We start from the raw sequence: 14,982 nt of genomic DNA, 5'->3' as shown, positions 1-14,982 counted from the left end.
GACCAGCCTGACCAACATGGTGAAACCTTGTGTCTACTGAAGATAAATAAAATTAGCTGAGCATGGTGGTGCACACGTGTAATCCCAGCTACTTGGAAGGCTAAGGCAGGGGAATCGCTTAAACCAAGGAGGTGGAGGTTGCAGTGACCTGAGATCGCGCCACTGCACTCCAGCCTGGGCAACAAGAGCAAGACTCCAACAAAAAAAAAAAAAAAAAAAAAATTAAGAATAGGCTGTGAGTCCCACAGGCTATAGTTTGCCAACTCTTGCAAAGGTCACCAATTTTGGCTGTTTCCCGATGCATTCCCACTCTGAAAATGGTGCCTGGCACATAGAGACACTGGATATACTATGGTTCATCTAAATGAATAACAGGAGTATAAGAAGTTAAAACATTAGCTGGGGATGGTGGCAGGTGCCTGTAATCCCAGCTACTCAGGAGGCTGAGGCAGGAGAATAGCTTGAACCCTGGAGGCGGAGGTTGCAGTGAGCTGTCATCATGCCACTGCACTCCAGCCTGGGCAACAGAGCAAGACTCCATCTCAAAAAAATAAAAGAACAAGCTAAAACAGAGACCAGAATGCTACCTATTTCTGTCACAGAATATGGATCATACAATAATTATCTATTACTTACTCATCACAGCAACCCCTGTAAAACTAGTTTTCGCAGTTGCCAGACAAGTAAACTGGAGCTCAAAGAGGCTAAGTCACTCACTCAAGGTCACAGAGTGAGAACAAGACAGAGCCAGAATTTAACCCCATGCAGGCTTGTTCCAGAGCCCAGAACCTACCGGGCATCTGCTTGGCTGGGCTGTACCAGGTGGGCCACGCCATTGAGCTGCACATTCTGGCATATGAGATCCACAGCTGGGGCAGAGGCATCGTTGGCAACCACAGATCTGAGCCCAGGCACCTCTAAGGCAAATCGAATGGAACGTAGGCCGGAAGCCGCCAGGCCTTCCAGCACATGCAAGCCTTCCTGTTGGGAGTAAGCAGGGAACCTCCCTCACATCTCCATCTCCATCCTCTTCTGACCCAAGGAGCCCCTACCACCCACCTTCTATAGCTCTCCCCATCCAGGAGCCCTCTGTCTGCCACTAAATTCCGGGGCTGCTAGATCCTATGCTCAGGCCCTACCTCACAGATCTCCCCAACGGCGGCTGTGCGATGTTGGTCTCTCGAGGCCAGGTTTTCACTCTCTTTCAGTTCAACCTTCTTCTCCTCTTGGTCTGACAAGTCCACGATCACCTTTTGTGTGTCCTTCTCTCCTGGTACCTTGACTGCAGCCACCCAGAGGCACAAGTCAGAGGGTAAAAAAGTCCCCTCTGAGAAACCTCCCCAAAAAAGCTTCCCTGAAGTCCCTGGGGAAAGACTGAAGGAGTAGAACCCTGGGCCTGCTATGAAGCCTCTCCGGATTTGGGGGACAGAAGGGCCCAGGCAGGGAGAGAGCCTTTTGTGACCCCCACCCATCAGGAGCCTGGACCTCCAACTCACTCTGGATTCCTTTGGCCCCAAGCTGAATGCGAGCAAACTCGGTGATCACAGCACATCTGGTGGGAGACAGAGGACCAACTCATACCCCGCCCCTGCCATCCACATTGACCCACTCGCCGCTGCCAGGCTGACCTCTGACCCCTGCTCACGTCAGGTCCCGATTGAATTCCTGCACCGGGTTATAAAAGACCTCGTTGGCGCTGGGAAAGACGATTTTGGCAGCACCCTCCGTGACTGTCGTCTCCTGGACTTCACGTGGGCGCTCTTCTCCACAGGGTCCTGTGGCGTTCTCCATTGCTGTTGGGATTCGCCGACCCTGGGGACTGCCCCTTGATAAACCGGGTTCTGCAGACACTGCGGGCGGAGCGCAGTGTGAGGCTTAGCCACAGAACGATCCTCGCATGAGACTTCTGCTGGCGCCTCTGCCCGCTAAGCCTGGTTCGGGGGACGGGGAAGGGCATAGAGAGGGACAGAGAGCTGCATTCTTGGCCCAGGGGTGTCCTACATGTACAAAAAAGGTAGGAACGAGGAAGACCATGCGGCCTCGGTAAGCCGATACACCCTTGTTTTGGGGATGACTGGTCCCTGCGGAGCCGATGCCCTTGTGCAGGCCCGCCCCGAGTTCGGATGCCTCCCCGTGCTACCCAGCCCCTCCTCACCTTCTCTTGTAGCCACAGAAAATCGAATTAGTCAAGGTGCACGTTTCCCGAATTAGGACCTGGGCGCCGCCATGTTGGCACAGTGGGTGGGCGAATCACATGATAGTGGTTAGCCAATCAATTATGCCACATACGGTGGATGGCCGGGATCAAAATGTAAGACATAAAGGAAGCGCGCTGATCGTGTGTTCCGGGGGTTTTAATCACAGCTGATCCCCTGGGAAAGGACACGTCACTAGTCCCATTTCACAGATGAGGAAGTTGTGGCTCAGAAAAGGGGCGGTAAGCGGAGAAACCCAACACCTAGTGGTCCTAGTCAGTTTTCTGGGTGTTATATACACGTTATTTCAGAGCACCCTGCAGGGATAACCCAGGCTCTGGAGTTGGACTTACTGGGTTTGAATCTCAGTTCCACCACATGCTCTAGGCAGCCCCACTTTTCTTACCTATTACATAAGATTCGTAGTTTCTAAGATAGAACAAAGATTAAATGATACCTGGAAAGTATGCAAAGAACTACTCTAACATTGTAAGGGCTCGGTAACGTTCTAACCAGTGCGTAAAGGTAAGACAGCGAAATGTTCCCACTGCCTGGGTTCCAGTCTCAGCTCGCCCTGCGACTTGTCCTTAATTCTGAACTTAAGTTACTGCTTTTGCAAAATGGGCAGAAGTTTTTAACGTTTGTTACTGGGTTGTAGTGAGAAGTAAACGAGTTAGTGCAGGTAAAATGCTAACAGAACCTAGCATCAGGTATGCATTATAAAAGTCTTAGCTCTTATTGTCGCTTTTGGGCTTGGGTTTAAATCCTGGCACCCGCCATCACTTCTTTACTGTGAGATAATCTTGACCAGCTTTCTTCATTTCTCTGTTGCCTTTTTTTTTTTTTTTTTTTTTTTTTTTTCTTTTTTTTTTTGGATTTTTCTTCTATTTTTTTTTTTTTTTTTTTTTTTTTTTGAGACGGAGTCTTGCCCAGGCTGGAGTGCAGTGGCACAATCTCGGCTCACTGCAACGTCCGCCTCCCGGGTGCGAGCGATTCTCCTGCTTCACGCTCCTGAGTAGCTGGGATTATAGGCGTCCACCACGCCCAGCTAATTTTTGTATTTTTAGTAGAGACGGGGTTTCACCATGTTGGCCAGGCTGGTTTCTAACTACTGACCTCAGGCGATCCACCCACCTCGGTCTCCCAAAGTGCTGGGATTACAGGCGTGAGACACAGCGCCCGGCGGCCTTTATTTTCTATAGTGTGTCTGTAACAGTTCCCACTAAAAATGTTACTGTGAAGTTTAAACGAGCTAATTCCCATAACGAGCCTAACACAGTGGCTGCCACAATAAACAGCTGTCATTATTGTTTTTGTTTTACAGGAAACTAAAGTTCGGAAAAGTAGAGCGACTTGCCCAAGGTCCCGAAACCAGAAGGTGGCGGGGTCGGGAATCGAATCACTGAGCTGAGCCGAGGTACTGGCGAGGATACCCCAGGGGCATAGAGAGGAAACCAGGCCAGTTAGAAGGGGCGCGCTCGGAGTTCGGCTGGCCTTGCCTAGGGGGCGGGGCCTGAGGGCGGTGCGCGGGCGGGGCCGGGGCCGCTCCTCCTTGGCCCGGCTGCGGCGGCGGCGCGGCTTGCGCTAGCTCGGCGCTCGGCTGGGGCGGCCTGGCCCACAATGAATGGCCGCCGCGGCTGCCGCTGCTGCTGAGGCGGAGGCCGCGGAGGCCGCGGAGGCGGAGGCCGAGGCCCCGGCGCAGGGGGGCGCGCCCCGGGCCCAGGCCCGGCCCCAGCCGCCGCTGCGGATCCCGCCGGGAGCCCCCGGAGCGCGGCCACGGCGCAGGTGAGGCGGCCCGCCCCAGGCCTGGTTCCGGCCTCCTCCCGCCGGGGCGGCAGGAGGGCTGAGAGGGGAGGGCCTGGGTGCTTTCTCTGATCGAAGAGTATCCGGGCCCGCAGCCTGCACTGTGCCGGGGCGGGCGAGTGTGTGGAGGCCCGGCTACCGCGGGCGGCCTGAGCGTCCAGCCCGGGCCTCGGGGCTTGGGGGCGGCAGGATCGTACCCGGACCGCTCCCCCAGCTCCCAGCGAGGGAGGGGGCCAGGTCGGACCGGGACAGGTACCGGGGGTCCGGGGAAGTTGGAGGGTCCGAGGCGGAAAAGTGGGGAAGCACCCGGGGATGCCGGAGGGGGAGGGGGAGGAGGAGTCGGGCTCTGGGCCGGCCGAGTGGGGGAGGAGAGGAGAGCGGCGCGGCCAGAGGGGGGCGGGGAGGGGCCGGGCCTGCAGGTACCGCCTGGGCGCTGGAGGAGGTGGGTGGGTCAAGTTACAGGCATGGGGGCGGCTGAGGAGAAGCCCAGGAAGTGGGGCACGGTGAGTGTGGGCGGAGTTAGTTCGGGTGGGGGCGGATAGGAGATCCCAGAGATGTTTGCCGGGGGTCACTTGAGGTCGGGACTGGAAAAGTAGTGGGGACGGGGAGGCTAGATCAGGGGGCGATCAGGTAAGGTGAGGGACTGCTGTTTGAGCTTTGGGAGTGCGGAGAGCGGAGCCTTTGGGCTAGGCTAGAGGGGATGTGGGGGCAGGTCAGGAAGAACTAGTGTGACCAGAAGGTATACATCGAGATGCGTCCCCCACTGCCCCTAACTCCAGTGTTAGTTCGGGGTCACATCTAAGGGGTTCCCTCTTTTCCACACCTCATCCCTGAAGCCTCTAGAGTCCCGACCCTACCCTAGGGCAAGCCTCTGCCAACTGTTTAAAGGCGCTGGCCAGTGGGTGTTTGTGTGGGCCGCTGGAGACAGTCTGGAACACCTAGCTTAGGCATCTTGTTTATCACAAGGTGGCCCGCGCCCACCCCCACATTATATATCTACAGGGAGGCAGCCCAGCAGACATTACCTGAATATTTTAGGATCCTGCATTCTTTCTCTAGTTTTTGTGGCCAGAGGCTGGCCGTTCAAGCCTAGTGGATGGGAACTCAGCCACCATCGTATATATTAGTACCATGGTCTCCCAGGCACCAGCTCCTTGCGGCTGAGTTGTGTGTGCAGACTCCCTGGGGGTGAAGAATTAGAGGGAGTGAGCATGTAAGACTCTCTTGATGGTGATGGGTGAAAGCAGGCCACAGGGAAAAGGTGAAAGGGATCAAATCCAGCACTCACACCCTGGCCCAGGGCTCGACCTCTGGGACGCTGGTCCTGGGCCAGGCCCTGTGCCGAGCTTGCTGGTCGGATGAGCTCATTGATGGCTCACCACCACCGGGTCAGCTTAGGCCTTCTCTGTGGTCCAGACGAGGAAGCTGAGGCTCGGGGTGGTGTGGCTTGTCTCTGGTCATATGAGCAGACAGTGGCCGAACTGGGATTGTCTGACCCTCAGCCCAAACCCATAGTCACTCAAGTGGCCTTCCAGGAGGGTGACTAGAGAAGCTCCTTGTTCTGGATCCCCTGGAGGGCATTCTCCTCTGCCCAGGCCTTTCCTCCTGCACACCCTGAGGGATGGGTCAAATCCCCTTTGGGACAGACTGAGTTTCCATGGTGTCCCTGGAGACTGGAACAGTGGAGGTGTCTTTCTCGGAGTCCTGGTCACCCCTTCTTCCCTATTCCCCTCCTGGGAGCCAGGAGATCAGGGGTCATGGAGCTGTGGGCTGGCCGTGGGAAGTTGAGGAGGCCTGGCACCACCGCGGCTGGAGTTTGCTTGCCTGGACTGTTTTTGCCCTACTTGGTCCCCAGTTGGATGGCAGCAGCTTTTGTTCCTTTCTGGGCTGATTGCAAGTCTGTTACCAGGTGTCCTCAGGACTTTCATTTGGGATCCTCTGCACCTGAGGCAGGAGCCATAAACTGCTGGGTCAAGTGGTGTCAGCCAGTTCTTCTGGGTTTAATGATAGGTTGTCACAGTAATTCTCCCCAGTCTCCCTATAGTTTCCAGGACAGCCTCCAAATGGGCCTTGCCCTTCTTCCCTGTCTGGCTAGCCACTTGGTTCTGGGATGAGCAGGAACTGGGCCGTCAGCTGCGCATAAAGAGCGCAAACGATCCTTCCTGCCTGATTGGGCCAGTATTGGCTGCAGGGTCTGCTTCAGCACTGACTGGGTCTTCTGGACCTATAAGCTGGGTTAGATACCAGGGATTGGGGGTTGGGGGTACCATCCAGTCACTCAGCTGAAATGGGAGTTGGCCCTGGTGTGTGGGGGACCGGCGGCACCTCAGGCAGCTCAGGTTTGTGCCTGGAGCTGGAGGAGAAGGCACCAGTAATAACTGGTTTTCAGTGAGAACTTAGCATGCACAGACTCAGGCCGGGCGCGGTGGCTCAAGCCTGTAATCCCAGCACTTTGGGAGGCCGAGGCGGGTGGATCACGAGGTCAAGAGATCGAGACCATCCTGGTCAACATGGTGAAACCCCGTCTCTACTAAAACTACAAAAAATTAGCTGGGCATGGTGGCACGTGCCTGTAATCCCAGCGACTCAGGAGGCTGGGGCAGGAGAATTGCCTGAACCCAGGAGGCGGAGGTTGCGGTGAGCCGAGATCGCGCCATTGCACTCTAGCCTGGGTAACATGAGTGAAACTCCGTCTCAAAAAAAAAAAAAAAAAAAAAACATGCACAGACTCTGTGGGGGCAAGCGCAACAAGTAGGCAGCCATTGAGACAGTTTGATCTCCCTGCTGGGGGCTGGGGAAGTATCCTGGAGTAACAGATCCGGGAGCAGCTAGCTTTCAAGCGACTTACATTCCAGTGAAAGTGACCAAACTTCCACAAGCAAAGCATCAAGATAATTTCATATACCTCTGTATTTACAAAGACGGTGTGGCAAAGTGAAGTTGTCGTGATTGCGCGTTGGGGGGATGGAGAGGTTTCCATGGGTGGCCAGAAGTTCTCCCATAAAGCTAGGATCTGAATAAAAATAGCTAGGGGGTGGGTGGCTCTGGGGTGAGGAAGGGGTCAGTGTTCCGGGCTCAAGAGACAGCACATTTGCAGCTTTTATTGAGTCTGTTCCAGTCTCCTTCGAAGTGCTCTAAACATTTTGTCTTCATGAGGGAAGGAGTGGCGGGATGATCCCGCCGTGGAGACAGAGACTCTTAGTGCCACTCACAAGAAAGAGAAGCCCTGTCTCTGGGTCTCCTGGATCTGCCCATCTCCCCCAGATGGAAGTTCAGAACCCTTTGGCCTGCATCCAGGGTATTTAAAAATCTGGCCTTCTGGCCAGGCAGCAGGGAGCCCCAGCAGGTTCTTGAGCTGGGCTTTGAGATGTGAGTTTTGGTCAGCCTTACAGGATCTACTGAAGGAGTCTGCCTGGAGGATGGGGGGTTTGGAGAGAGTCGATGGTTGGCCCAACATTGTCTGATCCTAGATTTCATCAGTGTCATTGCCAGAGCCTTTGTGGAGAGGGATCCCACCAGGCTTAGTGGGGCACATCGCTTTTGGGGGGGTGGTGAGCCACTGGGGCTGCAAAACACGGGGCAGTGTTCATGCCAGTCTGCATCCTCTCTCAGGTCCTCCCTCCCTCTCATTTCTCCTGGGTTGCTCTCAGCACTTGTATGCACTTGAACTCATTTAAGCCCATGGCTAGTGGGTCCTGCCTTTGTCATCATTTGACACACAAGGAAACTGAGGCACCCGAGCCTTTCCTTCAAACAAGCTTCGATATGGTCTGGCTACCACCCCTGTGCCACCTTCCAGCCACTTTCTTGTCCCTCAGCTCCCTGCATTTGCTCCTCGGTCCCCTCGGCCGCTAATGCCTTCCCCTTGAGAACTCTCTGGGCCACAAAGGCTGGGAGGTGGCACTGGGCCTGCCTGCACATTAGGTAGGGGTAAGGACCAGGCGACCCAGCAGAGCTGGTGTGTCTGAGGTTGTGATCCGTGTGTAGTTGTGGTATTGTCCTTGCAGCCTCTCACTACTGCCTCCTTGGTGAAGGTCTCACTCTGTAGAGACCTGTGTGTCTTCTCTGAGGGCTTTGACTGTGTGCAGGTTGTGTTTTCTAAATCGAGCAAAGGGAGAGGGTAGGTAAGGGTGACAGAGTATAGTGGAGAGTGAAATTTCACACTTAGCACTACCCCTCTCTCAGCCATTGAGACTCTGGGCACAGGTCTTGACCTCTGAGCTTCAGTCTCGTCCTCTGATAAGCAGTGACAAGCAGGCACCCTGTACTGCTGTGTTTAGCAACTGGGGGCAAGCCTGCCTCCTCTGGGGACACTTGGGGAATGTCTGGGGACATTTCTGGCTATCCCTGCTGAGGGTGGGGCTGCTGCTGGCATCTAGCCGGGCTACAGGCCAGGGATGTGGCTCAACATCAGAGCATGGGGCAGCCCCCACCACAAAGAATGATTGATGCAAGTGCAGTGGCCAGGTGGAGAATCTCAACTGTCTGGTTATCGTAAGGTTTATGGGAGAGGTTGGCATCTAGGGGTGTGATTGGACAATGCTGTGAAGGCTCTGGGGAAGAGCGGGTACTGCCTAGTAGTCCCATGAAATGTGCAAGGTTTTGGGAGATGGTGAGACGCATAAAATGTCTCCTACTCTCAGGGTGTTTGCGGCCCAGCAAGGGCCAGGGGATACAACTAACCGCAGCTGGCACTCATGGGCACCAGCTACGGGGTGAGCGCTGATTGGCCTGTGTTCTTCAGTTGTTTAATCCTTGAAACAACCTTGTGAGATGGCTGCTGCTGTCAGCCCATTTTCTAGATGGGAGACTGATATTGGGGGCAAGCGCTGTTGAGGGTAATGCTGAGTGACAGGCTTTATAAGGGGTTTGAGCCTAGGACTATAGTAGGATTCAGAATCTCAGGCCCTGCATGGTTCTCTACCCAAGCCCAGCAGGCCCCACTCCCGGGATGATCCCCCCTTCCAGCCCCACCAGCCTCCTTTGTGTTAGCTGCACCGGTGTCACCTCAGGGCCTTTGCACTTACTGTTGTTCCCCTGACCCTTGGTTGCCGCTGCTGCTCTGTCTTTTCGGTGTGATCTGATTGTACACAGGGACTGGGATGTAACTCCAAAGGGTGGGCTTATGGTTGGAGTTGGAGGGGGAGGGAGCAGGCAGACTGCGAACTCCATGAGGATGGAGGGAGAGCTTCTGCCAGGCTTTCCAAGGAGCTGGAGCTGCTGCCTGCAAAGGGAGGCCAGATTGCTGAGGGCTGCTAGGAGGAGCGAGTGGGAGGAGGGAGAAGGGAGAGGCAGCACGTGGAGACTGCTCATTCCCGGAGATGGTGGTTTGCAGGGAGGAAGGGCTGGAGAATAGCTGTAGATGGGAGGATTGGGAAAGGAAGAATGAAGAAGGCCTTCCTTGGGAATTAGAGAGAGGGTGCCCCAGACCCTGAGGTGGGGGTTCTTAGACAGGCAGAAGACCCTGTTTCTGGAGGGGACACATCCAGTAGCGTAGGTAAAGATCCCCAGCTCTGGGCTTGGCCTGTCCTCCGGTCTGGTTTCTGCCTTGTTTCTCTGAACGCCAGTTTTCCCATCTGTGAAATGGGTTTAGTCACAGCTGCCTCACATCCTTGCCTGATAAGGGAGCCAGATGGCCTGGGTATAAACCTGTGCCTACCCGCTACATGGTCCCAGCCTCTGGCTTCACCTCTCTGGGCCTCGTTTCTATCCATGAAATGGCAGGAAGGCTCATTTCTTCCTCAGAAACTGTAAAGAGAAGTAAGTGAAATGAGCTTTGACTGAGCCTTGGCCAACTATGGGCACACAGTCAGTGAGACTTAAGTAGGGAACACTGTGGTTAATCCTATTGCCACTATGGATTTAATGACAGTCTTTGGGGGAAAAAGAAAATGAATCACATCTATGTGTGTATAAGAAAAACATACAGGCCGGGCGCAGTGGCTCATGGAGGCTGAGGTGGGCGGATCACTTGAGGCCAGTAGTTCGAGACCAGCTTGGCCAACATGACGAAACCCCATCTCTACTAAAAATACAAAAATTAGTCAGGCTTGGTGGTGAGCGCCTGTAATCCCAGCTACTCAGGAGGCAGAGACATGAGAATTGCTAGAACCCAGGAGGCTGAGTTTATAGTGAGCCAAGATGGTGCCACTGCATTCCAGCCTGGGTGACAGAGGAAGACTGTCTCAAAAAAAAAAAAAAGAAAAGAAAAGAAAGAAAAAGAAAATAAATACTGATGCCAATAGTAGGATCCATACAATCAGATAGCATTTATATACATATATATATATTTTAAGATGGGGTCTTGTTGCCCAGGCTGGTCTCAAACTCCTGGCTTCAAGTGTCTTCCTGCCTCAGCCTCCCCAAAGTTCTGGGATTACAGGTGTGAGTCGCTGCCCTCAACTGAATACTTTGTCCTTCACTAACTGTTTTCCTGGACTGCCTTCACATTCGGCCCCTACAGAGGTATGTGTGTATGGTTCTGGGTCAGGCAGGCGACCTGAATGGCCAGGATTCGGCCATATCCTGCTGAGCTACGTGAAGGAGTGTAGGGCTCTCTAGGGCCTTTCTTCCTTGTTACACTTGGAGTTGCTGTTTTCCTTTAACTGGCTTGTAGGTCTTAGCCCATCTGGGCTGCTGTAATAAAATACCTTAGACTGGAAGCCAGGTGCATTGCTCATGCCTCTAACCTCAGCATTTAGGAAGCTGAGATGGTAGGATTGCTTGAGCCCAGGAGTTCAAGACCAGCCTGGGCAACATAGTGAGACCTCATCTTTCAAAAAATTAATTTTAATTTTAATTCCTTTATTTCTTTTCTCCTCCCCTCTCCTAATTTTAATTTCTTTTTCACCTGTGACACAGCCCTCAGGAGAGCCAATTAGCTGGGCGTGGTGGCATGACACTAGTTCCAGCTACTCAGGAGGCTGAGGCGAGAGGCTAACTTGAGCCCAGGAGGTTGAGGCTATAGTGAGCCGAGATTGCACCACTGCACTTCAGCCTGGGGGACAGAGCAAGACCCCGTCTCAAAAAAACAAAACAGACTGGGCCATTGGTAAACAACAAAGATGAGTCGCTCATCGTTGTGGAGGGTGGTAAGTCCCAGATCCTGGGGCCAGCAGATTCCGTATCTGGTGAGGGCCTGTTCCTCATTGGTAGCACCTTTTAGGTGTCTGCATAGGGTGGCAAGGACAAACAAGCTCTCTTCTTTTACACTGGCACAGTTCCTATTCATGAGGACAGAGCCCTCCTGACTGAATCACCTCCCAAAGGCTCCACTTTTTTTCTTTTTAAGTTTTTGATCAACAACTTTTTTTTTTTTTTTTTTGAGATGGAGTCTTGCTCTGTTGGCACAGGCTAGAGTGCAGTGACGCGATCTCAGCTCACTGCAAATTCCGCCTTTTAGGTTCAAGCAGTTCTGCCTCAGCCTCCTGAATAGCTGGGATTACAGGCATGCACCACTACACCCAGCTAAGAGACAGATTTCACCATATTGGCCAGGCTGGTCTCAAACTCCTCACCTCAGGTGATCCGCCCACCTCGGCCTCCCAAAGTGCTGGTATTACAGGCGTGAGCCATTGCGCCCAGCTGAAGGCCCCACTTAATGCCACTGCTTTGGAGATAGGCCTCAGCTTGTGAATTCTGGGGAGATGCAAACATTCAGACCATAGCATCTGTCAGTGGCCATGTCACAGCTTCCCTGGAAGTCATCAGGAAAGGACTGTGCTTTTGACGGTCTCTCCCAGGCCCCTGCTGGCTGGGGAATTCCGCATCTCTCTTTCCCCAAGAGCTGGCAGTTACTACTCCCAGGAATCATGCTGCCAGCCCCCTTCCCACAGATGGCAGGATCTACCAGCAGTGTGAGCAGTTCCTCAGGTAACATTGAGCTCTCAGCAGGCCTCTGACTGCTAGCCACCCACCTTGGTGACCGTCAGAGGAGGTCCTCTGTCTGCCCAGCCACAGAGAGTGCCTCTGAGTCCTATTCCTGTTTTAGCTGCATTAATGTAGAACAAAAAAGGGAGTTAGATTGGGAGGAATGGAAATAATTTTTTATTCATTGTTTCCAAAAAGAACTCTGAGCACCCACTGGGAACCTGGTCTGGTCCTAGGGGTCGTGGACACAACAGAGGACTACACAAGCAAACTTCCTGCCCCAAGTGACATGAAGCCAAAACAATGCCCAGTTTGCGGGGGGCAGTGGCTCGCACCTATAATCCTAGCACTTTGGGAGGCTGAGGCAGGAGGATCACTTGAGCCCAGGAGTTTGAGGCTGTAGTGAGCTATGATGGTCCCCCTGTACTCCAGCCTGGGTAACAGCAAGACCCTGTCTCAAAAAAAAAAAAAGTAGAGAAAGGGCTTTGTATGACCAGAGAGAGAATGAGGAGCCATGGTTGGCCTGGGGACAACATTCCCATTCTAGGAGGTCTGAGAGCAAGCAGGGCCAGCCTGCTAACGGGCCCAAGCTGTGTCACTTGGGGCCAAGGTGGTGCAAAGTGGTTTTGAAGGAGCTGAAGATGAGTCCGAGGATCTGAGCGAGGAGGGCCGGAGCTGGCAAAGCTACGGCATTCACAGGTTTGGGAACGGACTGGAGCTGGGTCCTGGAAGTGTTGAGTGGAGGTGTCTGGGATGTGTGTGAGTCTGGCATTCACAGGGAGGTCCGGGCCAAAGACTCCGGAGGGGGAGGCATCAGTGAATAGATGGTGGTTCGGGCCTGTCTTAGCTCAAGCTGCCACACAACAAAATATCACAGACTGGGTGGCTTAAACAACAGACACTTATATTTCAGAGTGCTGGCGGCTGGCAGTCTGAGATGAGAGTGCCAGCATGGTCAGGTTCTGGAGAGGGCTCTCTTTGTGGCTTGCAGACAGCCTTCTTGTTGATACCACTCTTACGACCTCAGTCAACCTTAGTTAATCCCAGAGGTCTTACCTACAGATACAGGCACACTGGGGGCTTCTGATTTCAACCTATGAATTTGGAGGGACATACTCAGTCCATAGCAGAACCCTGAGACTGAGCCCAGTCCCCTAGAGGTGAAAACACTTTCTGGAAGGGCCATGCTCCCAGTCGACTACTGCCCTTTCTAGATCTCAGCTCCAGTGTCACCCTTTCCAGGCAAGATCAGGCACCCCAGTGTGCAGCACGTTGATCCATGTGACTAAGGATGAATGGCTCTGTCTCCTGCCGGACCATGAGCTCCAGAGGCAGGGCTACTTTGTCACCATTGTGGCCTGCCCAGGCAGGGACCTGGCAAATATTTGTTGAGTAGTTGTTGGGAAGTCATGGAAACTGCGTGCTCTGCTGTTGGATCTCAGCAGAAGATCTGCTCACGCCGGGGCCAGGACTAGGCCCTGTCCTGGCTAGGAAGGTCCCAGCTGCCCCACAGCTTCTTGTCCTTGTCCCCCACACACTCAGGGGTGCTGCTATACTGAGTTTTAACAAGAGATGATTCTGATACGGTTTTCTGCCCTTGGGGAGTTTATAGTCAAATGGGACTTAGTTTCCTCAGAGGTAAGCTTTAGGGCACTGTGGCTGGGTGGGGCACTAGAGGGGCATCTTCTCTAGCCTGGAGGAGTGGGTAGCTGAGGGTGGAGGAAGAGAGTATTCTGGGCAGGGTGCACAGCTTGGGCAAAGGCCTCACTGCAGTAGAGGGGACTGGGCAGTGTGTTTGAGCCTGAGGCAGGTGGGGGTTTGGTGGGGACCAGAACTATTAGGTGGTTTAGAGGCCTCAACCCCCGACTCGATCCCATCCCTGCTCAGCCAGCAGGTGACCCTGCCAGGGACCTGCTAGTGAGAGACCCGTTTCCTCTGAGAGTCCAGTCATGGCTGCTCCCTTCCTGGGGCTAGTGTGGGTGAGGGACTTCTTGCAGGGGCCCAGGTAGTTTTCCTTCTGAGTCCATTGGGCAGGATTGGGCCAATCACAGAGGGATGGAGGGGTTCCCAGGGATGGGTCTGCCCTGGCACTGCAGCTCACCCTGTCCACTCTGTGCAGGGGCCACTGGGGAACTGGACGGAACAGCATTGAGGTCACTGCGGCTCACACACCCGCCGCCCCACTCCCATAGTCCCCAGCAGCATGGAGGGAGGGTTCTCGTGTGCCAATTGGCTGAGTGGACCAATTGCTAATCAAAGACTCCAAAACCCTGGTGGTGGGGTGCTGGGCTCTGAAGCTGGGGTTCACAAGGTATGGGGGACCCCAGCCTGAGCATCAGGTTGGCTCTCATTTTCAGGTGGGAACCAGCCCCCACATCTGTGTTGCCTCTTGTTATCCCTGAAACCATGCAGTCTCCATTGCTGAATGGGGGAGTTCAAGACCAGCCTGGACAACATAGTGAGACCCTGTCTTTAAAAAAAAATTAGATGTGGCCGGTGCCTGGCGCGTGGTTAGGTCACGTTGAAGCAGTCCTGTGCCCGATCTGCATTACTTCTTTAAATTTTGTTTTGTTTTGGCGGGGTGGTGGGAGGGGTGTGTGTTTTTTTTTATTTTTTATTTTCCTATTTTATTTCTTTTGAGATGGAGTCTTTCTCTGTCGCCCAGGCTGGAGTGCAATGGCGTGATCTTGACTCGCTGCAACCTTGCCTCCCGAGTTCAAGTGATTGTCTTGCCTTAGCCTCCTGAGTAGCTGAGATTACAGGCACGTGCCACCATGCCCAGCTAGTTTTTGTATTTTTAGTAGAGATGGGGTTTCACTATGTTGGTCAGGCTGGTCTTGACCTCCTGACATCGTGATTTGCCTGCCTCGGCCTCCTAAAGTGCTGGGATTATAGATGTGAGCCACTGCGCCCGGCGCTGCTTTTTTTGTTTTTTGTTTTTTAGAGATAGGGTTTTACTCTGTGACCCAGGCTGAAATATAGTGGTGCAATCATCACTCACTGCAGCCTCTCTTTGACTCAAGTGATCCTCCCAAGTAGCTGGGACTACAGGTGCAAGCCACCAAGCCCCACTAATTTTTTTTTTTTTTTTTGAGACGGAGTTTCACTCATGTTA

At 53.7% G+C, this 14,982-nt stretch overlaps 2 protein-coding genes across 7 annotated transcripts in view; one reads left to right on the top strand and one right to left on the bottom strand.

Annotated features, from left to right (window-relative positions):
- Window positions 1-2,307, bottom strand: part of TRMT1 (tRNA methyltransferase 1) — a 13,930-nt gene extending 11,623 nt beyond the window's left edge. The window contains exons 1-5 of one of the 3 annotated variants that reach the window (XM_017497678.2): window positions 2,156-2,307; window positions 1,646-1,931; window positions 1,497-1,552; window positions 1,140-1,282; window positions 794-981 (exon numbers count right to left, since the gene is read on the bottom strand). In XM_017497678.2, coding sequence (XP_017353167.1) covers window positions 794-981; window positions 1,140-1,282; window positions 1,497-1,552; window positions 1,646-1,791 — 533 coding nt within the window. In that variant the 5' untranslated portion in view covers window positions 1,792-1,931; window positions 2,156-2,307. Of the gene's footprint in view, window positions 1-793; window positions 982-1,139; window positions 1,283-1,496; window positions 1,932-2,155 lie in introns of all 3 variants that reach the window. The other 2 variants (XM_017497679.2, XM_037727567.1) reach the window with 2 other exon arrangements.
- Window positions 2,308-2,315: 8 nt separating this feature from the next.
- The window catches only part of NACC1 (nucleus accumbens associated 1), a 26,403-nt gene continuing 13,736 nt past the window's right edge, over window positions 2,316-14,982 (top strand). Inside the window, exons 1-2 of one of the 4 annotated variants that reach the window (XM_017497681.1) lie at window positions 2,316-2,437; window positions 3,520-3,657. The gene's annotated coding sequence lies outside the window, so the exon portion shown is untranslated. Of the gene's footprint in view, window positions 2,438-3,519; window positions 3,658-3,795; window positions 3,981-4,081; window positions 4,251-14,982 lie in introns of those variants that run through there. The other 3 variants (XM_017497684.2, XM_017497680.2, XM_017497683.2) reach the window with 3 other exon arrangements.

This window comes from Cebus imitator, unplaced genomic scaffold, assembly GCF_001604975.1.
Source record: "Cebus imitator isolate Cc_AM_T3 unplaced genomic scaffold, Cebus_imitator-1.0 Scaffold234, whole genome shotgun sequence".
In the NCBI taxonomy this organism is placed as follows: domain Eukaryota; kingdom Metazoa; phylum Chordata; class Mammalia; order Primates; family Cebidae; genus Cebus; species Cebus imitator.
Note: the sequence above shows the minus strand (reverse complement) of the source record. Positions and strands in the feature narration are given on the sequence as shown.